We start from the raw sequence: 25907 nt of genomic DNA, 5'->3' as shown, positions 1-25907 counted from the left end.
GGTTAATTTAACCTATTCCGCGCCACTGCGACAACAGTCCGGGAAACGGAATGGCATTGAATAGGTTAATGCGGGTACTGTATTCACACTTTATTGTTGAATAAACCTCTTTATTTATTTTTTTCTTGTCCTAGCGTCATTAGCTTCTTAAAATTTGCTTTGTAAATGAAGAAAAGCTAAATGGAGTTGTGATTGCTACCATTAGTGGCTTTTTAGATTATACACACAATTATTGTCTTCATTATCTTTTACTAAACTGTTGTGGTGTATCAGACGTTATGTACAATTTTTCCCTTGGAGATTATCATTTCCAGCAGAGTATTTAATTTAGATTTTGAGACCAATTGAAAGCAATCAAATATTATGACATGTCGGAGTGCACTGGGAGTAAGTTGATGTCAGGACAGAACAGCCCCGGTTACTTCAACGGTTAAAGGCAAATAACTTGGCGTTAGGAATTTAAAGGACATCTGTAAGCGTTAGGCCCCATGCACAGCACCGTATTTTTGGTCCGCATAATTCCACATTTTTTTGCTGATCGGATGCGGCCCCATGCTGCTCGGAACTATATGTCCGTTTCGCCATCCCATAAAAAAGATAGAATGTGTCTGTTTTGCGGACAAGAATTGGCATTTTTAACATATGGCGGGATGAAAAAAGGGGGACACACACCATGTTTTTCGGATCATGATTTTGCGCACTGCAAAACGGATTCAGTCGCGTGCACGAGGCCTTATATTCAGTGTTACTAATTTGTAATATATTCCCATATGCCAGTCTAGATTCCTCTGCGCTGGATTGAGATGCGCCTAATTAAGAGGCAGATGCCTCTTAATAAATTACGTTAAATTAAGGGCTGGTGTAGACTTCAGCAATAACTTACGTCAGTTTCTGCCATAAGTTGTAGTAAATCTGGTGGGAGGTGCGAAGCCCTGCCTCGTCTGCTATGCCTTGTGGCGAGAAGCTTAAAATGTAATGGTGCACAAATGGCGTGACTTTTTTTATGCCACAATAGTAGCGTAAATGCCTTAGTAAATGTCCCCCACTGTTATTCATGTCCCTTTGAGACCCTTATTTACCAGAAAATTTGAATCTCTGGGTTTGGTTTGTCAATGTGTTCAGGATGGGTTTTGACAAATCGCGTTCACTGTCCCTCCGCAGGTCATGTGACTGCCCAGTTTACGTTCAGTACTCTTATGGTGTATCCACAGTGGAAAAAAAAAATCATTATTGGATTTAAATTGTGGTAAATAGAAAGGTTTCTAACATTGTTATTCATACGTTATCACAAATCTCCACTTTCTTGGCTATATTTTTTATTTAAAGTGGTTTTCCACTCCTTAACTATTGATGGCCTACCCCCAGGATGAGTCAGACACCCTGCACCCTCAGTAATGTTTAACAGTAGTTCTGGCCTGTTGCCTCTCCTGAAATGTCCGTTTTAGTAACTGCTTGCATTCCCCATAAAACAACACTTCTGGAGCATCACTTCATATTATTGAATTTTATGTCTTTCTTCTATTATTCTTACTATACATTTATGTTTAAATTGCCAGCTGAGTGTTACCACTCTCCATTGTTGAAGGGGTGCGTCCCCCCGCAGCATTGAACAGGATGTGGCTGTGCAGGGACACTTATTCATACATTTCTAGTAGGAATAATGGAGGAATGGCAGAGTAATAAGAATAGGTGCTGCGGAATTGTCATTACATGTGGAATACAGTTATTTGCTAAAACACTGCCGTCCTGTTTTATCCCTTTTGACCTCTGTATCCAGGTCCACCGTTTTAAGAAGGCACCCTTGAACCTAATCATCTGTCAATTTTTGGTTTCTTTTTATCCCACCACACCATTGTACCATAGTTATGCAGTCAGTGTATTTCAAGATATTTAATCTAAAGGAGCAGTATGTATCAGATTCAGCCCTGGGATACTGTATATTGTCACTTTAGCCTGTATAAGGCTACTTTCACACTAGCGTTTTTACTGGATCCATCATTGATCAGCAAAAACGCTTCCGTTCAGATAATACAACCGTCTGCATCCATTATGAACGGATCTGGTTTATTATCTCTAACATAGCCTTGTAGGTCAATGGGTGACTGATCAGTTTTCCTTTGTGTCCGAGAAAACAGATCCGGCACCATTGAGTTACATTGTGTTTCATGCCGCACACAAAAACGATGCTTGCAGCACTTTTGAGTCCGGCATGGGAACGAAACGGAACGGAATGCATTCTGGTGCACTCCGTTCCGTTCCGTTTTGTCCCCATTGACAATGAATAGGGACAGAACTGAAGGGTTTTCCTCCGGTTTTGAGATGCTATGACAGATCTCAATACCGGAAAGGAAAACGCAGACGTGAAAGCAGCCTTATTGCTTCTTCTGCCTGCTGCATTGCCTGCAGTTCAACAGAATATATTGGTGACAGGATTCTACACTCAGCGTGATGGTTTGTTCTTTAACAGACAAGATATATACTTTATAATCGCAATGATTTGCTGAGGTAGTCTCGAAACAGAACCAAGACTGCATTCATCATGCCTCTCCTAATTGTGTATCTCCTTATAGTGCCTCTTCCATATCTGTTACCTTTTTTACAGTTTAAGGCCCCATTTACACGTCCGCAATTTCGTTCCGGATTTTGCGGAACGGAATTGCGGACCCATTAATTTCTATGGCACCTCCGGGTCCGCATTTCCATTCCTCAAAAAAATAGAACATGTCCTAGTCTTGTCCGGACAAGAATAGGCATATTCTAGTAGTGCCGGCAATGTGCGGTCCGCAAAATGCGGAACGCACATTGCCGCTGTCCGTGTTTTGCGGATCCGTGGATCTGCAAAACATGTTACGGACATGTGAATGGAGCCTAAGGGTTGTTGCAAGCATCCATTAGTTACAAAGTTGTGAGGGTTTTGAGTTATCCATGCATAAACGGGCACTGGGCTGTGAACATATTTTCACCCAGAACCCCTCTTTTTCCATCCTAAATGGGGACTTTGCAGTCACTTGTTTTTGTCCCCTCTGTTACAGTCTTCCACTACCGGGATGCAGACGAGAAGCGCGAGGTAGCAGTTATGCATATTGTAGACAGTAATTCTTTATTTTAATACAAAAAAGACCAACTCTCGAAAAGCCAGATTAAATCATTCCTTTCACTTTTTAATGGGATTTGGATGAATAGAGTAAAATATGCACTTTGCATTCATTGATAGCATCTTTAGGTTGAGGTAATTGAGTCTTTTTTTTTTCCCTTGACTGAATGAATAATGACTTCATCTGATCCTCAGCGAGGCCTGAAACTTAGCCCGCCTTTGTCAACGCAAAAAGATCTGGGCTTTGAAACATGCTCTACTTCCCCGGCTTAATTTTTCTTCATTTTAATCCAAAAAGCTATTTTTCTCAATAATTCAAGCATAAACTATGTAGTAGTCGAAGCAGCGGAAATTGCCAGATATTTGTCCTCGTTGTGCTGCGTTTTAAATGCCCTGATAAATCAGCCACTGTGGTCCCGCGCTGCTCCGTTCTCAGGGGAAGGGGCAGCCTGTACACCAGCCAGTGCCTTGGAATTTGTCTCGGCGATTTCATTATATTTCCTTGAGAGCATCCCTTTATGGATTGGAATGTGCTGTTTTGCTCCTCTTGCCGTGAAAGTTTATAGAGATAAATAGTTCTCAATAACCATGAAGCTTTTGCTGACGTACTATTCCCACACTTCTCATACTCCGAAACATTTGCACCCTGTAGATGTCATTGACCCTGGCTTGAAAGTTTGTGAAACTTTAATATCAGCATACGTGCACTGGGGGCTTATTTCAAGGCTGTACAAATCCGAGGGTCAGGTGGCTGCTGGTGCCTAAGGGTGCCCATATGAACCTGCCAAGTTCTGAGGGTTTGGCAGATAATCAAACGTGTATGGGGCCTCTCTACTCAACATGCCCAATCCTTTGTTTCTGCTGGAGACACGTCAGGCAGCAACTTATTCCTCTCACCCCATTGAAATCAACGTGCTCACTCGGTCAAGCATGCAAGATTATGGCAGAGTCGGGAGCAATAGCTTTTGGCTGCACAAGCATTTAGAAGTTATTTCATGTGTATGGCAAACTTTAAAGAGGACCTGTCACCGCTCCTGACATGCCTGTTGTAATAGCTTCATGCATTCCCCGTGTAATAACAATACTGGAGCATCTATTGTTAAGGCTCGGCTATTTTATGCGCTACTATATTCCGCAGCGCTTTACAGACATTAGCATCCAACTGTCCCCAATGGGGCTCACAATCTAAGTTCCCTATCAGTATGTCTTTGGAGTGTGAGAGGAAACAAGAGCACAAGGAGAACATAAGAACATACAAACGCCATGCAGATGGTGTCCTTGGTCAGATTTGAACCTAGGACCCCAGCGCTGCAAGGCACCAGTTATGAATGAATTGCTGCAGTAAGGGTACAGAGGAGTGATAACAAGTTGGGGGGGGGGGGTGTACCTGCACAGACTGACTCTATCCAATCAGTGCTGCCATTTTCAGACTGTGCAGGGACACACCTCCAGTTGGTAACACCCCTCTGTACCCTTACTGCAGACTGCTAGCAATCCATTCATTCTAGTTAGAATAATAAAGGGATGGCACAACATAGAGCCGTAAGAATAGATGCTCCAGAATTGTTATTACATGGGGAATGCATGAAGCTATTAAAAACAGGCATGTCAGGAGGGGTGATGGGTCCTCTTTAAGAGTTTTTTTTTTAGCCATATGCACTTTAAAGGGAACCTGTCACCGGGATTTTGGGTATAGAGCTGAGGACATGGGTTGCTAGATGGCCACTAGCACATCCACAATACCTAGTCCCCAAAGCTCTGTGTGCTTTTATTGAGTAAAAAAACCTATTTGATACATATGCAAATTAACATAAAAGAGTCATATCTTACTTGTGTGACCAGAGAAGAGTCATATTTTCAAGCTCTGACTCATCTCAGGTTAATTTGCATATGTATCAAATAGGTTTTTTTGCACAATAAAAGCACACAGAGCTATGGGGACTAGGTATTGCGGATGTGTTAGCAGCCATCTAGCAACCCATGTCCTCAGCTCTATACCCCAAATCCTGGTGACAGGTTCCCTTTAAAAAATAAATAATCAAACATGGCCTTCTATGCCTGTTGAAACAAACAATACTTACCTGCTACCTGTCTCTTCATTCTGGCCCCCTGGCTACCTTCTGTTGTCTTCTGGTCTCTGTGCTTTCGGATGGCACAAGCCACCTGGGAAAACCGCATTGTGTTGCGTGGCCCCGCACATAACCCCATCTGTCTTGAAGCTTACAGGACGGGGACAAGAAAACCACAAAAGGGAGCCGGGAGCCCATGAAATTGGAACAGAGCGGTGGGAGTAGGTGAGCATAGTTTTTTTTAACAGGTACAGTAAGCTGGGCTTGAAATTTAATAAAGTGCACATTTTATAGCTTTTTTTTCTATTAGTGTCTATTTCGGCTCTTATTGTTTGGCTACCAAATGAAAATCAACCTAGCTCCTAAAGTCTACAGCAGGGGTCAGCAACTTTTGGCACTCCAGCTGTTGTGAAACTACAGTTCCGAGCATGCTCCATTCACTTCTATGGGAGTTATAAGAGGAGCAAAACAATTATACACGCTGGGAGTTGTAGTTTTGCAACAGCTGCTGTAGCGGAGGATGCCTAGCCCTGGTCTACAGTAATATGGGTGATTTTTAACCTATTTCTGACACGCAGAAACATTTTGGGCATCCCTTAGACAAATAAGGGGGGGGGCGCCAAACCTCTTTCATTAGCACTTCTACTATAAATGTAGCTTTTAGTCGGAGGACACACCATACACCAATGCATTTTTATGCAGAAGTTAATCATTACTGTTTCCTAGAAGACGCCTACTTTTCCATAGTTATAGGTATTACATGTATTCCCAATGATTTTGGGGAATATGTTCTTGCAAGTTTTTGTTATGTTGTTACTTTATAACTTTTTCTGAAAACTGATGAATAAATTGACAGCTGGGTATTGCCATTCTCCTTTTCAGTGGATAGTGTCCCCCCACTTTCTGAGACTGTTCAGTCACCGATAGGGATACATTGCATGGACTAAAAGAGCAGTAATGGCCAGCCGCTAAAGTAGTCATAATGACAGCAGAGGAATGGCACAGCACAAAGATGGGCCAGAATTCTGGGGAAATGCAAGTATTTACAGGGGTATTCATTTCTGGGTATTGTGTAAGGTGAAGGAATCCATTTAGAAATGAAACAGGACAAATATGGTCAGCTAGCACCTTTCCGGTTTATGTTCTGTAACGTAGAAACATTGGAGCAGAGTTACTTTTGAAAATACACCCGTATTTTGCAGGCTTTGTACTACTCGAGTGTTTTAGACACTTTTCTAATCTTTTTACACCTCATGGCTTCACAGGAAAAGAGCTTGTCTTAAATGTTCTGCCGTGTTCCAAAATTTTGTAAAAATTATGCCAACAAATCGTTAAATTAGATCAACAAACAGGTAAAGCTAAGCCAACAAAAAGGTGGTGCATGCTTAGACTAGACAGTCTGTATGTACGCCATGATTTATTATTGAGCGTCGGCCCAGTTTAAGACTGGCTCTTTACAGGGGTTTTACAAGATTTTTAGAATGATGACCCATCCTCCTCTGGATAGGTCATCAGTTTCTGTTTGAAAAAACACTGGTGCTTACAGTGATGTTGCGGCTTACAGGTCATGTAAAGTGTATGGGGACGAGATGTACAATGTACGGCGCTGTGCTTGGTGAACTGAGAGAATGCCTTCTCAAACTTCGGATTGGCGGGGGGTCAGGGTGTCGGACTCCCATCAATCAGATATTGATGACCAATCCTGAGGATAGGTCATCATTAGAAAAGTCTTGGAAACCCCCTTTACGTTATCTTACTCTTAGAATTAATAAATCTGCATCACTGCATGTAATATTTCTCTGCCAGATTTGGCTGCTTAGTTCCTATTGAGACAGGCTGTGTATAAAGGCAGAGAACTGGTTCCACTGCCTGAAAGTTAGGAATTCACAGTAATATAACGTGAAGACCTGAAATGAATTGCATTCCAAGTAACAACCACTGCTTGATTTAAAGCACTTAGGGGGTCATTAACAAACAGATATAGGCCACTTTTTGGTGTATATCGGTCGCAGATTTCTGCGCAATGGTTATTTGCTCCGCAATCTGCTAATTTTTCCCCTTTTACACCACTCACGCCAGGTCTAAAAAAAAAAGAAGGGGCGTGAAGTGGATCGGTTAAAGGGCAGGCCAGGAGGCCCGTCTCATTTATCATTTTCTACGCCTGGTTTAGGTGCCGATTTAGACGCGTGTGAAGTCCTCCTTTATGTATGTAAGGAGGCAGGCGGATGAACCGCCAGCGCTGGAGGGACGAAGACCCTCTTAATATCTGCAGAATAGTGTTTTCCATACTGTCTTATAGGTATGAAAGGAAAAGTCTTTGCTAAGTGCATGTAAGCTAGTCTTACTTATCAGATGTGTGCATTATCTGTAATAGTGTATATGTTCCTGAAAATCATTACCTAGACTACAGTCGCACAGTCAGTTTTTCATGGCCATTTTTCAACCTGTTTTGCATCCATTTTCTGGCCATCCGTCCATTTTAAAAAGACCATTTGGCATCCTTTTTCATTAAAAATGGTCCCATTGATTTTAATGGGGGTCTATCTGGCCATGAAATATATTTTTTGACAGCCACTGTTCACTGGCCGTTAAAGGGAACCTGTCATCAACTTTATTCTGATCTCACTGAGGGCAGCATAAAATAGTGACAGAAATGCTGACTAAACGTAAGTGGTTGCCGAGAACCAGCATCATAATCATTACAGGCCAGGCCTTGAAAAGAGTCAAATCTACCTGAGAAGAGTCCTGGTTATTCATAATCTCCTGCTCTCCTGCCCATCTGCTGATGATTGGCAGTTCTCTCCTATAGGGAAAGAGAGAGAACTAGGTAGAAGACTGTCAGTCATCAGCAGGTGAGCAGGGAGAGCAGGAATTCATGAATAACCAGGACTCTTCTCAGGTGGCCGGACTCTTTTCCAGGCCCAGTCTGCAATGATTGTGATGTTGGTTCTCAACAACGACTTACTTTTAACTTTTAAATGACAAACTGCTGAAATCACCTCACCTGTCTCTACTTTATGCAGCCATTACTATGGACAGCACAACATTGATGACAGGTTCCCTTTAAAAAAAAAAAAAAAAAACTGCCATGTGAATAGTCTCATTGACTTCAATTTGTTCTAATTGGCCGTGTGATGGCCATTACAAAAACGTCATTTGAATGTAGCCTTATAGAAATATATATTTCTTGATTTATGTTGCAAGTAACATTGTAAAGGCCTAGTCCTTGGTTCCTTTTGTGTCAGTGACTACATGCGCTGAGCAGATATTGCTGTATTGTAAAGGAGCATTCACATGCTGGATCATTGTATCAGGACACTGGATGACTTTTCTTTGCTTCCTTTGCACAGGTGGGCCTCCTGGATCTGGAACTGAACCACTTGACAAAGGCGTTATTTCTGGCTCTGGTGGCGCTCTCTGTAGTGATGGTCACCTTGCAGGGGTTTGTTGGCCCATGGTATCGCTACCTCTTCCGGTTCCTCTTGTTATTTTCCTACATTATTCCGATAAGGTACATTTGTAGCAAAGAAAAACAGGGATGTCTAATTTCACTGAATGTTGCATTTTTGATATATATGCTTGGCTCACATTGTGAAGGAAATTGATCTTATCAGGAAGCTGAGTGGGAAAGTGCCAGCAAATCTGCTGATTCCTGAAGGATCGCTCTGCAGAAAGCAATACTGTATTTCTGTGCAATGTTCATTTTACTAGACTAATCAGGATATCTAATACACGGGAAAACGTTAGTGTGTTAACATTGCAATGTTAAATACCCTTACCACGTATCCCAGTGTCAAAGATACACTTTTGCTCTTATCCCACCCACCATTTCCTTCCCTTTCATTTTCATTGTATATACACTGTATAGTATATGGATTCCTTGTTCCTCTTCACATTTTTTACTCTATTTTATTTTAAATTATCTGTGCTTTACTAAAGTGAACCATGAAAAAGAAGGAATTTTTTATATCCTCAGTTCCAGTGACCCTTCAAGCCTGCACTCTTTTTACCCTTCACTCCCCTAGCTCCCTGAGCTCTTTATAGGTTGTGCCAGTGAACACTTACATACTTCAGGCCTTGCGGTCATAGTCAATGAGCCGTCATTGGTACTACAAATAGTAACAAAAATGTACCGTCCATTTTATTCCCACCATAACCTGTGGTGTCGGCACCTACTGAATAATTCACACTTTGTATGAGCTGCCAATACAAGTGACAACTTCTCTCAGCATATTTCTGGCTCAGAAGAGTTCAGAGTTCAGCCATTGAATTTAAGGGTTAACCTGAACACTAAAGTGACGAGGTGTCAGAGGATGAATTATGGTATTTGGCCTGAACGTCCTGTCTCTTTACAAGTCTGCCTATGGTTCCCCACGTAGAACATAGATGGAAGCAGTAGTCTAAAGCTTCTGTTGAGACACCCACAGAGAAAGCAGGTGAGTTTATTTTCTCATGCAAGGCTTTGCTGTGGATATTAAAGGTGTTCTCTGGGAATTAAGAAAATTTAAATACTTAAGTAATACTTTATTATAAATATATTCCCAAATACATGTCATTAGTTACTATGGCTCGTTTTGTCTGGGGAGCAATCATTAGGGGAAACAAAATAACCACCGTCCTATTAGTACACACAAAACCTGTCCTAATCACACAACAGGACAATTTACCTCATAGCACTGAGGTAAAGAGCTGCCTCATCCTCCTCTCTGCTCTGCTTGTCAGGGATTATGATCCTGGATACAGCTGATAAGATCTTCAGCTGAATCTCTAGGAATGGAGTTCATAAGGAGACATGAAGTACAAGTGCTGCTGCTCATTACCCCCACCCTCCTCTCTGTACTTCATGTCTCCTCAAAGAGATTCAGCTGAAGCTCATATTAGGCTACTTTCACATTTGTTTTGTGGATCCGTCATCGATCTGCAAAAACGCTTCCGTCACAATAGTACAACCACATGCATCCGTCATAAACGTCTTCTTTAGCGATGATGGATCCGTCATGAACACCATTGAAAGTCAATGGGGGCACGAATCAGTTTTCTATTGTGCCAGAGAAAACTGATCCATCCCATTGACTTACATTGTGTGTCAGGATGGATCAGTTGCGTTTTGGTGTCCGCCTCCAGAGCGGAATGGTGACTGAACGGAGGCAAACTGATGCATTTTGAGCGGATCCTTTTCAATTCAGAATGCATTAGGGCATAACTGATCCGTTTTGGACCACTTCTGAGAGCCCATGACAGATCTCAGACACGGAAAGCCAAAACGCTAGTGTGAAAGTAGCCTTAGGGTCCATTCACACGTCCGTAAAATGGGTCCGCATCCGTTCTGCAATTTGCGGAACGGGTGCGGACCCATTCATTCTCTATGGGGCAGGAATGGATGCGTACAGCACACTGTGTGCTATACGCATTTCCAGAGCGCGCCCCCGATCTTCCGGTCCGCGGCTCAAAAAAAAATTATAGAACATGTCCTATTCTTGTCCGCAATTGGGGGTGCCGGCCGGGTGTATTGCGGATCGGCAATTTGCGGATCCACAATACACTACGGACGTGTGAATGGACCCTTAGCTGTATACAGGATCATGACCCCTGACAAGTAGGAGAGGAGGATGAGGCAGCTCTTTAGCTCAGAGTTCTGAAGTAACTTCTCCTGCTGTGTGATTAGGACAGGTTTTGTGTGTACTAATAAGACGGCGGACATTTTATTTCCCCCGATGATTGCTCTCTAGACAAAACAAACCTTTATATCTAATGAAAGCTATTTGGGAATATATTTATAATAAAGTATAATTTACAGTAATTTTATTTTTTTAATTCCCGGAGAACCTCTTTAAAGTCAATCTCCAGTGAACATTTGTTCTTCATGTGGCATAATATTTCTGTCTACAGAAAACAATAAAAGTACCCACTTACCTGGCACTTCTCTACTGTACAGCATTGCAGAACTCAGATGCTGGTGAATGACGTCACCAACCCTTTCCTGCTCCTCTCCACAGAGGAATCAGTGTAATAGGCATCAGTGTAACTCTGGAGGCAGAGAAAGTTAAAGGGGTTCTGCACTTTCAATTAACTGATGATCTATCCTCTGGATAGATCATCCGCTTCTGATCGGCGGGGGTCCGACACCCGGGACCCCCGCCGATCAGCTGTTTGAGAAGGCAGCGGCGCTCCAGCAGCGCCGCGGCCTTCTCACTGTTTACCGCCGGGCCGCCCGCCCACTGACGTCACGACTTGTATCAACTACAGTGGGCGCGGCTAAGCTCTGTTCACTTGAATGGAGCTTAGCCGCGCCCACTGTAGTTGATACTAGTCGTGACGTCAGTGGGCGGGCGGCCCGGCGGTAAATAGTGAGAAGGCCGCGGCGCTGCTGCCTTCTCAAACAGCTGATCGGCGGGGGTCCCGGGTGTCGGACCCCCGCCGATCAGAAGCTGATGATCTATCCAGAGGATAGATCATCAGTTAATTGAAAGTGCAGAACCCCTTTAATACAAGGCACTTACTAATGTATTGTGATGTATTGTGATTTTTTCATCACATTATGCACTGCTCATATCCAGGGGTTACTGCTCATATCCAGTGGTGGTTGTGCTGGTCCTCTATAGGAAAAGGCGCCGGCCTCTGCACACTCCCGCGGTCCTGGCCCCCAGAGAGGTGCTTTTTCCTATAGTGTGATTCTGACTTCACAGGCTTGGAAAGGGGCCTAGTCTAAGATGCGACAATTTGTACCAAGTCGTTTGTTGAAAAGTGTGAAAAAATATCCATAAAAATCTTTTGAAAATAAGTAGTTTCTCTTCTGTCTGTCAGTTTGAGAGTCAACTTGGACATGGGGAAAGCTGCATATGGCTGGATGATCATGAGAGATGAGAACATACCGGGCACAGTGGTGAGAACCAGCACCATTCCTGAAGAGCTGGGACGTTTAGTCTATTTACTTACCGACAAAACAGGTAAGTCTGCTTTTATGCCACAATTTTCAGATTAAATATGGTAATTACTTTGGTCACATACAGTATTTACCACACTATTACCAAACCTGTAAAGAAAAAGACAAGCAACTAATTGTGTAATATTTGATAACTTAGAGCTAGCGACATGCAGAAACATGCTGTGTCAGGCTCTCGACAATATTGTACATCCAAATTCATGTACATCAGTGTTACATATCACATTTATTCACTTTATGCCGTGTCAGCATGGAGGGAACATTAGTTATCTATTATTCAAGTGTGGTAACCGTTCCATGAATATGGATTTGTATGTAATTTGATTATGAGAGCATGAATCGCCACCCCTGACACAATGGTTTGTACTGTTATTAATCAATTACTTAGCAACTTGCATAACTTTATCTGTACTAATGTATTTGTTTATGTTAGTTTGATGTCTCTTGTATTATTAGGGCTGATTCACATCCGCGTTTCATCCTCTGCCAGAACAGCCTTCTGGAGTTCACCAGATCCGGCATAGCCGGACACGTCCATGCACCACCAGTCCCCATTGACTATATTGGGATCTGGCAGTGATCCGGCCATTTTCTGGCCTTATTGCCAGCTTTAACTGCACAAAAATACCTGCATGCAGAATTTCTTGTCCAGCTGCAGCTGGCAATTATGCCAGAAAGCATCCGGATCCCTTTATAGTCAATCAGGTCCAGCGGTGCAGGCCGTGTCCAGCTATGCTGGATCCGGCGAACTTCCACAGGCTGTTCCTCTGCTAGTTAAACATAGATGTAAGTCAGCCCTTTTTTTCTGCAGCTCCATTCACTTCCAGGCCACCAAACATGTGAAATACTAAAGGATTTAAGTGCATAACATGAAGCAATAAAAAGTACATTGGACACAAAGAATCAGAAGGAAAGAGGGCAATGTCCACAAGGGCTTGCAATCTAATTTACTGATTGCAGGGTTTTCTTTTAAATATCTGGTAACGATTTTTATTATAAGTAATATTTTAGACATTTTGTATAGTTATATATTTTTTTTCCTGTTTCTCTTTTTCCCATTTGTAGTAGTAGTGTCTTTGCTTTGGAACACTGTACACATAATACTGAAGAGATGAGGTGTTTTTTTTTTTTTTTTTTTTTAAGTACCTCTGTTGTAGGGAATGTGTTGTGTATAGGATTGTAGCTGACCATAGAATGAAGCAACCCTCTCTCCGGTGTTCCTGGGTTGATCCACACACCCCTGAGGCTGGTCTGTTCTGAATCCCTTTTTCAGAAAGGCTCCTGTGTGAGGTGAAACATTGCAAGGGTGAATAAATGATTATTCAGAAGGGGTGCTGCTAGAGCTTGGCCGATAACCGAAAAAAAACTGAAACCGACCGTCGGCCTGGTTAACCAACTGTATGTTGTCCATGTCAGTTTATTCATTTATTCGGTTTTGTCACGTCCTAGCGGGGTCGTGCAGTCTCCTTAACCACCTCCCGATTGCCCATAGATTCCCACCCGCAGGACGTTTATAGTCTATGTCTGAATGGACATATCAGAAATGCAGAGATGCAGCTGCACGCTAATCGTGCATCTGCTGAGCGAGGGGCCCGCTGTCAGTGACAGCAGGGCGCCCCATAGAGAAGGTATGTGTCCCTGTCCCCGTGTGTCGCTGCCTTCCAGATCGCAGTATACACAGCGCTAAAAGATCTGGCTCTACAAAAATATCATATGATCTATCCCATCAAGTGAACGCTGTAAATAAATGAATAAAAAGTACTCCAAAACAGCTTTTTTTGTGACCTCACCTACCAAAAAATGAGATAAAAAGCGATCAGAAAGCCAAATGTACCCAAAATAGTGCCAATAAAAACTGAAGCTTGTCCCGCAAAAAATAAGCCCCCACATAGCTCAGTCAGCGAAAAAATTTCAAAGTTATTGCTCTTAAAATCAATTTCAGCAAATTCCATGTTAGAAAATCCAGATGCTGCTCCTTCCCATCTGAGCCCTGTCGTATCCCCAAACAGCAGTTTACGACCACAAATGGGGTTTTATTGTATTTAGGAGAAAATGGGTAGCAAATTGTGAGGGGATATTTGTTGAATTGTGATTTCATACTTAAAGGGATTCTGCCATAACACAAATTCAGATTTTAAACCAGTCATGCTCCACAGATTACCTTGAATCGACTTTGCTGTTCTATACTGTAATCCGTCCAGTAGTGTTGCTGAAAAACTACTTTTATAATTATGCTAATTAATCCTGAAGGTGCCCAGAGGGGCGTTATGTTCCACTTTGTGTGCCCAGTAACACCCCCCCTGTAGTGCCCAAAACGCCTTCCTCCTGAATCCCTAACCGCCCAGAGCGTCTCATCCCTCTGCTCCCCCTCCCTGACGGCCGAGTGAAGTCTCACGCAGACGCAGTACCGCTGGCTTGAGTCTGGCAGGCAGGCAGGCGGGAGAAAGCGCAGCGTGCATCAGCCGATCAGCAATCCTCTGCGCTTCCTCCCAGGCTGACTGAGGGAAGAGCGAGCATCGGACGTCACTGGGCTTGGCGCATGCCCAGTGACGACGATGAAGCTCCTGCCCTCAGTCTCCAGCAAATCGCACTGGCGCAGCCCTCAGTGGGTACTGCGTCTGCGCGAGACTTCGCTCGGCCGTCAGGGAGGGGGAGGAGAGGGATGAGACGCTGTGGGCGGTTAGGGATTCAGGAGGAAGGCGTTTTGGGCACTGCAGGGGGGCGTTACTGGGCACACAAAGTGGAACATAACGCCCCTCTGGGCACCTTCAGGATTAATTAGCATAATTATAAAAGTCATTTTTCAGTAAAACTACTGGACGGATTACAGTATAGAACAGCAAAGCCGATTCAAGGTAATCTGTGGAGCATGACTGGTTTAAAATCTGAATTTGTGTTATGGCAGAATCCCTTTAAAGGGCATCTGTCATCAGATTTGCACCTATGACACTGGCTGACCTGTTACATGTGCACTTGGCAGCTGAAGGCATCAGTGTTGGTCCCATGTTCATATGTGCCCGCATTGCTGAGAAAAATGATGTTTTCATATATGCAAATGAGCCTCTAGGAACAACAGGGGCGTTATCTTTGCAGAGAGAGCAGAGCCTCCAGGTGTAATGGCAACGCCCCCATTGCTCCTAGAGGCTCATTTGCATATATTAAAATGTCATTTTTCTGAGCAATGCGGGCACATATGAACATGCGACCAACACAGATACCTTCAGCTGGCAAATGAACATAAATCAAAACGTGAAATCTTTCTAAATTAATAGGAAAGAATGTCATTTCGGCTTTAAAGGAAACCAATCGTTAAAACAGTGTCTGGACTGAAAGTTTTCAGCTTTGGCTAAATAATGGAGAATTCGTTTTTGCTTCTGTGGAGCATTACATTTCTTCTGTAATTGCAAGGTAGCCCTTTGTATGATTGCAAATTGGGATTGTGCTTCATCAATAAGCTTTTTGACATGGGGCGTCCATCACAGTGGTTGTCTCATTTGCCACTGCAGAATGGAGAACGAAGTATCTCAATAATTGCATTATAGTTTCCTTATTGTAGGACAAGAAAGCAACATGGTATAATTAGGTTTGATTGGAGTGCATGTTTCCGGTAAGATCTGAAATTAATGATGTTGCTATAGTGACACATCTGTGGCCAGCAGTGCGTGAGACTTAAAGTAATTCATTCGACAAGAGAAGACATCTGTTAACGACAAAGATGCAGAGCATATTGACAGTGACCAGAAATACTTGATGTTATGTGATAAATGAACAAATGATGCTGAAGCGGGAGGACAGATCATTTGTGGTTAATCTGCAGGGAAAACTTTAATCTTCTTACTGGTTGCATTTGATAATGCCATTGTTTAAAGCACAATGCAGTCAGGAACTCCTAAATCGTAAAATCTAACTCCAGATATAGCCCATAGAAACCAACATGGATTCAAGATGATACAATTTACAGATGTTTTTTTTTCGGAAGGTCGCTTGAAGCAGATGTGTCTCTGGTGAATAGGTATCAAGTGCCCATTATGTTCAGGGGCAGATCCTTCTGTCCTTGCTAGGTTTTGAACTTGATGTACAGCGTTGCGATATACTATATTCATTACAGTACTGTTTTCCAAGCTTCCAGAAAAAAAAAATCGGTTCATAGCAGGCACAATCAGTGGATGATGAGGGTAGTGGCAAATGTGCCTAGTTGTGCATTATTGCATCCTCTGCTCCTATATCGAACAGATTGTATGGCCAGAAGGCTAGGAAAGCTGCGATAGGGGAAGAAACTAGTATAAGATGTAAAGGCAACACTACTGGTAGTCAGCCAGCATCCTAGAAGCAGATGTGGGGGACTAAATGTTGGTTGGTGTCACTGCAGCAATTGTTGGTGCTGACTGCTGCTTTCATGATATTTAAAGGGGTCGGACAAATTTTACTAAATTTTACGAACGTGCAGGCAACAGCCATTTAATTCACTTGCTGATATAATGTTGTTAACAGAACAGCAATCATGACCTCATTTGAAAGTGCTACCCCCTGATTGAGTGCAGTCTAACTCACTCACAGGAAAGTCCCAACATGCTCGATGAAGGAGCAGCATGTGGCTGGACCCCTTCACTAGTGGCCTTCTTTGAAAAATGCTGGGCACAACATTAGAAACTCGCTCATGTGCAGTGCAGTGATAGGTGGGCAGGGGCAGACAGGCCATAGACCCTACAGGGAAACTTGCCAGTGCCCAGGGGGCCACCTGAGCCCTCCTCACAGCCACCAGGCATGGTAATTATTGATCTGTTGCTTCCCAATTTTTGGAGAGGTATTTTGTGCTGCTGGAGCAGTATTTTGTGATGCACTGTAGTATTTTGCCCTGCAGTGGTAGTATAATTTGCTGCAATATGGTATTGCTGGCCCAGCCTACTTGTGTTGCCCCACCTTCTGTTAATTTGGGCCCCACAACAAAATAGGGCCACTTTCAGTTTTTTTTTTCCAGGGACACTTTAAGTTCCCTGTCCGCCCTGTAGATATATCTGGTCAGGTCGAGTCACATGCTCCTTCATTAGCTGCCATGTTACTATACTGTACCACTATACTGTAATTTATGGTCTGTGGTAGCAGAATTTATAATGGAATTCTTAGATAACCCGAACCTTGTACCCCGAACTTGAAAACAGAAGTTTGCTCATCCCTACTTGTAGAGCTAGCTTAGTTGAATGCAGTGGTACCTCTAGTGTCTTATATTTTCTACTTTAAATTTGGTGGGACCAGATAGAGGGTTGCTTCAAGTCTGCACAGAGGACTACAGGGGGTGCATGGAACAAACATATACATGGACTCAAACCTGGAATGCTTCTAAAGGGCAAAAACAGACAAGAATAGGACATGTTCCATCTTTTTTGCTGGGCTGCGCAACGGAAGCGCAGAGGCAGACAGCACACCGTGTGCTGTCCGCATCTTTTGTGGCCCCATTGAAATGAATGGGTCTGCATCAGTTCCGCAAATTTGCGGAATGGATGCGGACACTTATATACGGTCGTCAGAATGAGCTCTAATGTTCGAAGAGTTTGAGGGTCAGAATGCTGAGTTATTTCTTTAATCTACTTATTCCGGCTAGATTCGGGCAGTGTGTGACCACATAGGCTCAGTATGCACAGTACAGTACAGTATTATATTATTTTTATTTATTTTAATGCGCCATTAATTCCTAGGCAATGTAAATCTAAAACGGGTTATACATGCATAATATAAAACCAAACAAGTACAATAAGCATGAACTTATTAACAGAGTGGTACAGGACCCTGCTCGCAAGGGCTTAAAATCTACAGGGAAACTGGAATTGGTCAGGTTCGCAGTTGGTCTGAGACAGGTTCAGTATGATTTTCAGCAGATTTTTCAGAAGAGCCTAGTGATAAAAGGCCAGCAGTTGGCTAGAAGTCACAGAGCATATTCCAGGAGGGGGGCAATTTGACATATCGCAGTAGCTGATGGCCTGTGATGGTGCCCATCTCTGCATGGATCATATGAGGATTGCTGGGGTGGAGTAGAAGATCAGGATGATGTAGTCTTCGATTACTGTCATGTCAAATTGCAGGGTTTTCCATGCAGATCCAATGTAAGAATGAGTTCAGTCAGATCTTTTCCTAATGTGGTGTACTTCACAAACTTAGCAGAATAGAACTGCCGGACATTCGTTTTGCAGAACCATTGGCTTTTTATTCAAAATTCCTTTATATTCTGGTAGAAAGCATTAAAAAGGAAAGAAAAAGGGAGTCACTGCTCCGTCACACTCCCAGTACCAGTTTTCTTTTCTTTTTTTTCTCCAGTCTAGAATTATTTTTTTACCACTTTCTTTTTTTATTGTAGATACTCTGCTTCCATTTTATATTTGAGCAGTGATGGGTCCTGACAGATCCACTTGATTTATTGTAGATTTGTCCGTATTTTTTAGTTGATATTTTCCATACATTTCCATCACATTTAGTTTTAAGATTTACAAATTAACTTTTTTTTTATTCTCCATTCTTGCACGGTTTAGCATAACAGAATGGAAAGAGAAAACATGACTTTTAAAGGGACACTGACAGGCCCAATAACCATAATTAGCTGTACATATGCATGTACAGGTCTTCTAATGTGCATTAAAAACATATAAGTATCCCCCCTGTCCACATTATGAATACAGTTAACTCACGTTTTATAACCTGAACTAATCGCTGTTCTTTCTGCCCAAGGGGCGGGGTTTCAGCTTCTCTTGTGCCCAGCCAGCATCAGCCCAACAGCCGTTTTTGAAGCGCCGCCCAGCTCATCAATATTCACTTCGCTGGGCGGCTTCTGCAGTCCCCGACCGCCCGAGATCCGGCGCATACCCCATAGAAAGCTATGGGCATCGGACTCGCTTTCAGCCTGGCACCCATAGCTTTCTATTGGGCATGCACCGGATCTCGGAAGGTCGGGGACTGCAGAAGCCGCCCAGCTAAGTGAATATTGATGAGCTGGGCGGCGCTTCAAAAACGGCGGTTGGGCTGATGCTGGCTGGGCGCAAGAGAAGCTGAAACCCCGCCCCTTGGGCAGAAAGAACAGCGATTAGTTCAGGTTATAAAACGTGAGTTAACTGTATTCATAATGTGGACAGGGGGGATACTTATATGTTTTTAATGCACATTAGAAGACCTGTACATGCATATGTACAGCTAATTATGGTTATTGGGCCTGTCAGTCTCCCTTTAAGCTCCCAAAATCCTGTATCTGCGGTTCTGATATAGTCATACATCCATAGTCTTGCGGTTTTAGCTGGATAAACAGGCTCGGACTGGCCCAGAGGGGTACAGGTGAATCCCTCGGTGGGCCCCTGAGCAATGCGGGCCCCTAGTCTCCCACTCCCTGCACAAGTGGCACATAACACAGTAGACTTACTGCACTACATACATATATTCAATGTGCAGCACCTCAACCAGCCTATGTTCATCTAAAAAACTGGGTACATTATTTAAGAAACTACCCAGCTTATTATCATAGACACGAACAGGTAGCGGAGATGACCTTTAGGTACAGAGGCAGGACAGCCAGTAGCCTCTTTTCCCAGTGACCCACCTTCTCAAAGCTGCTGCAGGGACCCCCTTAATCATCTTGTAGCGTCTTGCTGCTGTGTGAGCAGGTAATATTTAAATGTATTTGTACACAGGGCCCCCAAAATACATTTTACTGGTGGGCCCTGGGCAGCCCAGTCCGACACTGTGGATAAAGGTATACACTGTTTATCTTAGAAGACCATTTCTGCTATCATGTACCTGGATTTGTCTCTGATCCCATTTGTAGATACGTTCACAGAGAAGTCTTATTTCCAAGGATTAACCTTCAACCAGCAGTAATCTCACTTCAGAGAATAAGAGATTTGTAAAGTCTACAATACTCATCATCTACAAGCCGCAATTCTTACCCACTTCAGTTTGGGAATACATTTTCTTCCCTTTTTCGCTTTAAATTAAAACTTTTTTCGCCACCTTCATGGCATCAAGTTTATTCTAAGAATAATTTATTATAAGTTTCAAAAGGCAATACAAATACTTATATAAGCGTTATGGCAAGGGATATGCTCTGCATGAACAAATATTACAACCATTTGTTTGGTTTATATTCGGATTCGGGTGCTTTCTAATCTTTGCAGTCTGGTCCTACAGTAAACAGATGTAAAAAGTATAACTATAAAAGTCTTTTTTTTGCTTCCACTTATTTTTCAATTCTTTGTTACATCGTGCAGTTTAGAAAATATCCTAATTTTACAATATAAAAAAAAATCAAAAAGCTGCTGTTGATGGATCTGTTATCATATTTTGTGTCTCTGTTTAAAAAACGGATGAAAGAGAAGAAGAAGGGGGATTATTAACTGTACTTATAGGTACGATCAAATACCTGAAACCCCCACATATACATGGCTGCCAAGGAGCAGAATGAAGTCCAGTGATACCATGTTTGCGTAAAGGTGTCATTAGGGATGCAGCCTAGTTTGGTACTTTTTTGTTTTATCATCTCTGCATAACTGTGCTTTTCCGTTGTCATAGCCTTAGGGTGGCTTGTTGTTGTGGGCCGAGTTTTTAATGTCATTATTTTGTGAATTATATCTAACGTATAACTTTTTAAAATGTTTTGGGATGACATGAAAAAAACACTTGATATCTGCCATAGTTTTTGGGGGTTTGTTTCTATGGTATTCACTGTTTAATGTTTTTGTAGTTTTAATGTTTTTGTAATTTTGCACAAACCTGTTTATGTGTCACTGCATTAAAATACTGATAACATTTTTATTCTTCAGTTGATGGAGCTCTATGAAAGCTTGTTTTTTTACTTGACGAATTTTAGTTTTCATTGGACCCATTTTGGAGTACGGTACATTCAACTTTTTAGTTGCTTCTTGCACTTTTGGGAGGTGGAATGAACAGCAACTTTGGCTTTTTTTATATTTTACACTGTTTACTGTATGGGACCAAAAAAATGTCATCTCATTGTGTGGGTCATTACGGACACAGTGATACCCCCGTTATGTATTCTTTCTTAATATATTCTTAAGGTAAATAAACATGTTTGCAAAAGAAAGGGCAAATATGTATTATTATTTTGTATCATTATATTTACCTTGTTTTATTTTTTTTTATTTTTTTTGTCCCACTAGGGAACTTGAGTGTGCAATCTTCTGATCACTCATATAATACAATGGAATACTCCTATAATACTTGCTATAATAACTGACATAATTCCTGTTCAGTCATGCCAAAAGCAGGCCAAAGGACCATTTTTTAGGCTCCTGGCTGCCATAGAAACCTTTCTGCACTCCACGAACACATTGCAGGGCGACCAGTGGGGTGAGAGATGGAGTCCCCTCCCTCTCCTTTATCACTGAGCTACTTTCTCACTAGCGTTTTTGCGAATCCATAATGGATCTGCAAAAATGCTTCCGTTACAATAATACAACCGCATGCATCCGTCATGAACTGATCTGGTTGTGTTATGTCTTCTATAGCCATGACGGATCCGTTTTCTATTGTGCCAGATTGTGTTAGAGAAAACGGATCGGTCCCCATTGACTTACATTGTGTGCCAGGACGGATCCGTTTGGCTCTGCTTCGTCGGGCGGACAGCAAAACGCTGCAGGCAGTGTTTTGGTGTCCGCCTCCAGAGCAGAATGGAGACTGAACGGAGGCAAACTGATGCATTCTGAGCTGATCTTTTTCCATTCAGAATGCAATAGGGCAAAACTGATCCATTTTGGACCGCTTGTGAGAGCCCATGATGGATTTCACAAACGGAAAGCCAAAACGCTAGTGTGAAAGTAGCCTTAGTTACCTATGTGACCACAAGCCTGCTACAGCTTTAAATCAAGCTAGGGGGGGTTCACTAGTGTGACTCTTTGTGTGTTTTATGCCAAATCACTCAGAAAATACAAGCTCATCAATATGAAGCTGTCACAGCTCTAGAGAAAAGGTTGCTGGCACCGTGAATATGGATAGGCCAAGTCACCCATAGCAATAATCTCCCCTACATAGCATCTCCCTGTTCTGACTGATACAGGGAGTTCAGAGCAAAGACCCCCTTCTATAACATCCATACAGTACAACACTAATTATGTGTTGTCATTGCAAAGTGGATCTTTAATCCATGAGCTGTCAGAAGTTGCTTCAGAAGTTAGCCTGCTTGTTGATAGTTTCCAAGTGGCAACTATAATATAAAAAAAAAATAGTAAACGGGCTAATGAAGATTATACTGATAAGTCAGTAAAGATTTTCACGGTTGGCCATAGTGTTCTTGTCATGCACACACTGGGAAAGCTAAGCCAGTTCTTACGCAACCTAGCAAATTGCTGCCTTAGGTCTTATATTTTTGGACGGATGTGCATGTGACCTGTCGAAGAGAAGGTGCACAGAGATTGCCATCAATCCAGGTTAGAGGTTCCAGGTGAGTTAGGGCAAGAGTGTAGCTATAGGGACTGCAGATGTAGCAGTCGCTACCGGGCCCAGGAGCCTGAGGAGGTCCAAAGACCCTTGTGCCGCATAAGAAGACGCCAGTATTATAGAAAGTGCATGCTGGTCAAGTTACACCTCTAGCTGGAGGGAAGGGGTTCAGGGCCGGTGCAACCATTAGGCGAACTAGGCGTTCGCCTAGGGCGCCGGCCTGCTGGTGGGCTCCCCCTGTCTGGGGCTGCAGCCCTGGGCGAGCAGCTCTTGAGCTCCTTCTTAAATATGTCAGAGCAGGCATCTGCTTACCCTGATGGCAGGTTCCTGCTCTGCTAGTAAATTACCGAAGGAGAGGAGGTGGGCGGCAAAGGAGGCTGTTATAGCAGCTCCACACTCTTCCCTCACGCGCCCTCTGTGCTGGAATATGACGTCATTCCGGCCCCGGCATACTAAACAGCGCACTGGAGGACTGAGGAGCTGCACCACACTGGACCCCAGGGAGGTGAGTGTTTAAGTGTTTGACTGAGTGAGTGTCTGCCTGTGTATGTATGTCAGTGAGTGTCTGTCTGTCATTAAATGTATTCGTGTCTGTTATTGAGTGTGGATGTCTGTCGGTCAGTGTCTTTGTGTTTGTCAGTGAGTGTCTGTGTGAGTTTATATGTGTGTGTTTGTCTGCCAGTGAGTGAGTGTCTGTCAGTGAGTTTCTGTGTGTGTTTCAGTGGGTAGGTGTATGTCTGTCAGTGAGTGTGTGTCTAAATGAGTGTATGTCTGTCAGTGAGTTTCTGTGTACGTCATTTAGTGAGTGTCTGAGTACGTGTCTGTCTGTCAGTGTGTGTGTGTCTGTCAGTAAGTGAGTGACATGAGGGGGCGGCAAAATGGATCTTTGCCTAGGGCGGCAAAAATCTTTGCACCGGGGGGGGTTGGGTCAAGAATTTGCCATGGGGTAGGGGTTGTCTCAATTTTTGCCTCAGGCAGCATGAAGGCTATGTGCTTCCCTGACCGCTAAACACTGAGGGCCCAAGCTGAACTCTTGCACCAGGGCCTGTGAGCCTTTAGCTACGCCCCTGAGTTCGGCTATAGAAACACCACAGTTTCACCTTTTGTTAGATGTATATTTTCTTAAATAAAAAATAATAATAATCTGCTGCATTGCAATAACTATTAAAATGGTTTGATGTAAAATCATCTGACTTTTAAGCATACCGTATGTCTTTCAGGAACACTTACCCAAAACGAAATGGTCTTCAAGCGTCTTCACCTTGGCACCGTGTCCTATGGTACAGATACAATGGATGAAATCCAGAGCCATGTAACGAGCTCCTACTCACTGGTAAGCCAGGTTTTCTAGGCACTTGAGGTGAATTACTAAAGTCTGTGTGAGGAATTCTTAATTTATGTGACATTTCTTTTCTTCTGTGCTTCTGAATTAAAACCAGCGCAAACAGTCCTTGCTGCAAACATGTTGCCGACTTCCATGCAGTCTTCTTGGGAAGTAATTGCCCACAGCTTTGGCATTGCTTTTAGATGACTGGAAATCCGATCTTTACATTACAGACATTTTCTGATACAAATGTGATTCTTTAAAGAGAGTCTGTCACCACCCTGGACCATTTGTATGGCACTGTAGCTCCCCTATTGGCATTTCCAAATACAACTTTCTGTCCAAATCACATTTTTCTAGCCTCCAAAAAACAGGTTTTCATAATTATGCTAACAAGGTGAAAAGAGCCCAGGGGCTGTATTTATTGGTGCTGGAACCCAGCTGCTCCCATCAGAATGGAGCCCCCATTCTCCTCCTCTCTCCATCTCCTAGTCTCCGCATATCTCCTTTGTGTGCCTGTGGCATCTGTTACCTTCTGTGGGCAGCGGCTTCAATAACTGAACTGTGCATGTGGCACAAGTGCACAGATATGCACCTCTGCAAGATCCAGGGTGGTGACAGGCTCCATTTAAAGAATTACATCCATATCTGAAAATTTCCAAAATGGATTCCACACATCATTTAAATCTGCAGCAGGTCCATGTATGGAGTAGATTTCATCCTTTGCAGTGCACAGTGTGAAACCCACATCATTTATACTATGAGTGCCTCTGTTGTGTCTGGCTTGTATATGGCTCTAATATTTTTTTATTTTTTTAAACCCACCTGTTGTAAAGCAGATTGTGCTTGCCCAGATCCTAATTAAACATACATGCGACCACTCCAGAAACACGCAGAGAAATTTCAATTTGTGATAATAAGCGCTTCCAGTCACCTACCCGGTTAGGCAATAGGAGTCTTGCAACATTGATTTCCCTCTCTTGTGTTGTATCCTGTTTTATTAATAAAAAAAGACAGCCCTCTTGTACAATAATGCAACAGAGAAATCTATTATAACATGATTATATTTTCCCACTGGAAGCATTCCGTGACAGAGAGCATAATCTTTAATGGAATCTGTGTGAAATTAAATTATACAAGCATCAATAAACATAACATAATTCAGAAGGAGTAAATCCGCTTAATTTATTTGCGTCTGTAATGACATCGGCGAATGTAGAATGCAAATGCAAAGGTTCAAAGCAGGAGTTGAGAAGCAGATGAGCAGAAAAGTTAAACCCATTATTATACAGCACTGTAATTTGATGGGCAGTGTGTTCACGGATCAGTGGTTCAGTGCACTGAGCCTAAGACAGCACATGGCTCCAAAGTGGGCTCTTCTTATTGCGACAGCACATAGGGACATGGTGGGTGGATATTATACCGTTTAACGTAAAGCATTGTGTGCCTAATAATAATGATATAAGTATGCTAGGTGTTGCCTGCCATCATTCAACTCAGTTATGTAATGCTGGAAATGAAAACATTTTCCTTGACTCACCAAGTTTTAATTGCAAAGGAGACCTCTTTATGTTTCCGAAATGCCCGAAATCCCTTAAAAAGAAACCATTTACTTTATTTGATCCTAAAATAAAAAAAAAATAAGCTACTAGTAAATATAATATACACTACTCACAAAAAGTTAGGGATATTTGGCTTTTGGGTGAAATTTATGGAAAACTTAAAAAGTTCATGCTACAGTAATATTATATCATGAAAGTAGGGCATTTCAGTAGAACCATGCAATGGTGATTTCCTCACTTAAACAATTTATTGAAACAAAAGTCAACACCAGTGGTGGGTTTACCCCAACAAAAAATGGCAGTGTCTCAAAAACTTGTCATGTGGCCTTGAGCATCAAAAACAGTTTGACAACGATGTCTCATGTAGTTTACAAGTCAACTTGTTGTCTGCTGAGGCATGGCATCCCACTCTTCTTGAAAGGCAGATCTCAGGTCATTGAGGTTCTGCGGTACAAAGTTACGAGCCTCTACACGGCGACTCAGCTAA

General features: G+C 42.7%; 1 protein-coding gene across 3 annotated transcripts in view; it reads left to right on the top strand.

The window, feature by feature from the left end:
- Positions 1–25907, top strand: part of LOC122944520 (probable phospholipid-transporting ATPase IIB) — a 302414-nt gene that overhangs the window by 174210 nt on the left and 102297 nt on the right. For all 3 annotated transcript variants that reach the window (XM_044302895.1, XM_044302897.1, XM_044302896.1), the window contains exons 12-14: positions 8514–8674; positions 11968–12110; positions 23755–23867. In XM_044302895.1, coding sequence (XP_044158830.1) covers positions 8514–8674; positions 11968–12110; positions 23755–23867 — 417 coding nt within the window. The remainder of the gene's footprint in view (positions 1–8513; positions 8675–11967; positions 12111–23754; positions 23868–25907) is intronic.

Source organism: Bufo gargarizans, chromosome 8 (assembly GCF_014858855.1).
Source record: "Bufo gargarizans isolate SCDJY-AF-19 chromosome 8, ASM1485885v1, whole genome shotgun sequence".
Taxonomy (NCBI): domain Eukaryota; kingdom Metazoa; phylum Chordata; class Amphibia; order Anura; family Bufonidae; genus Bufo; species Bufo gargarizans.
The sequence above is the reverse complement of the archived record's forward strand: the minus strand, read 5'-3'. Positions and strand labels throughout refer to the sequence as shown.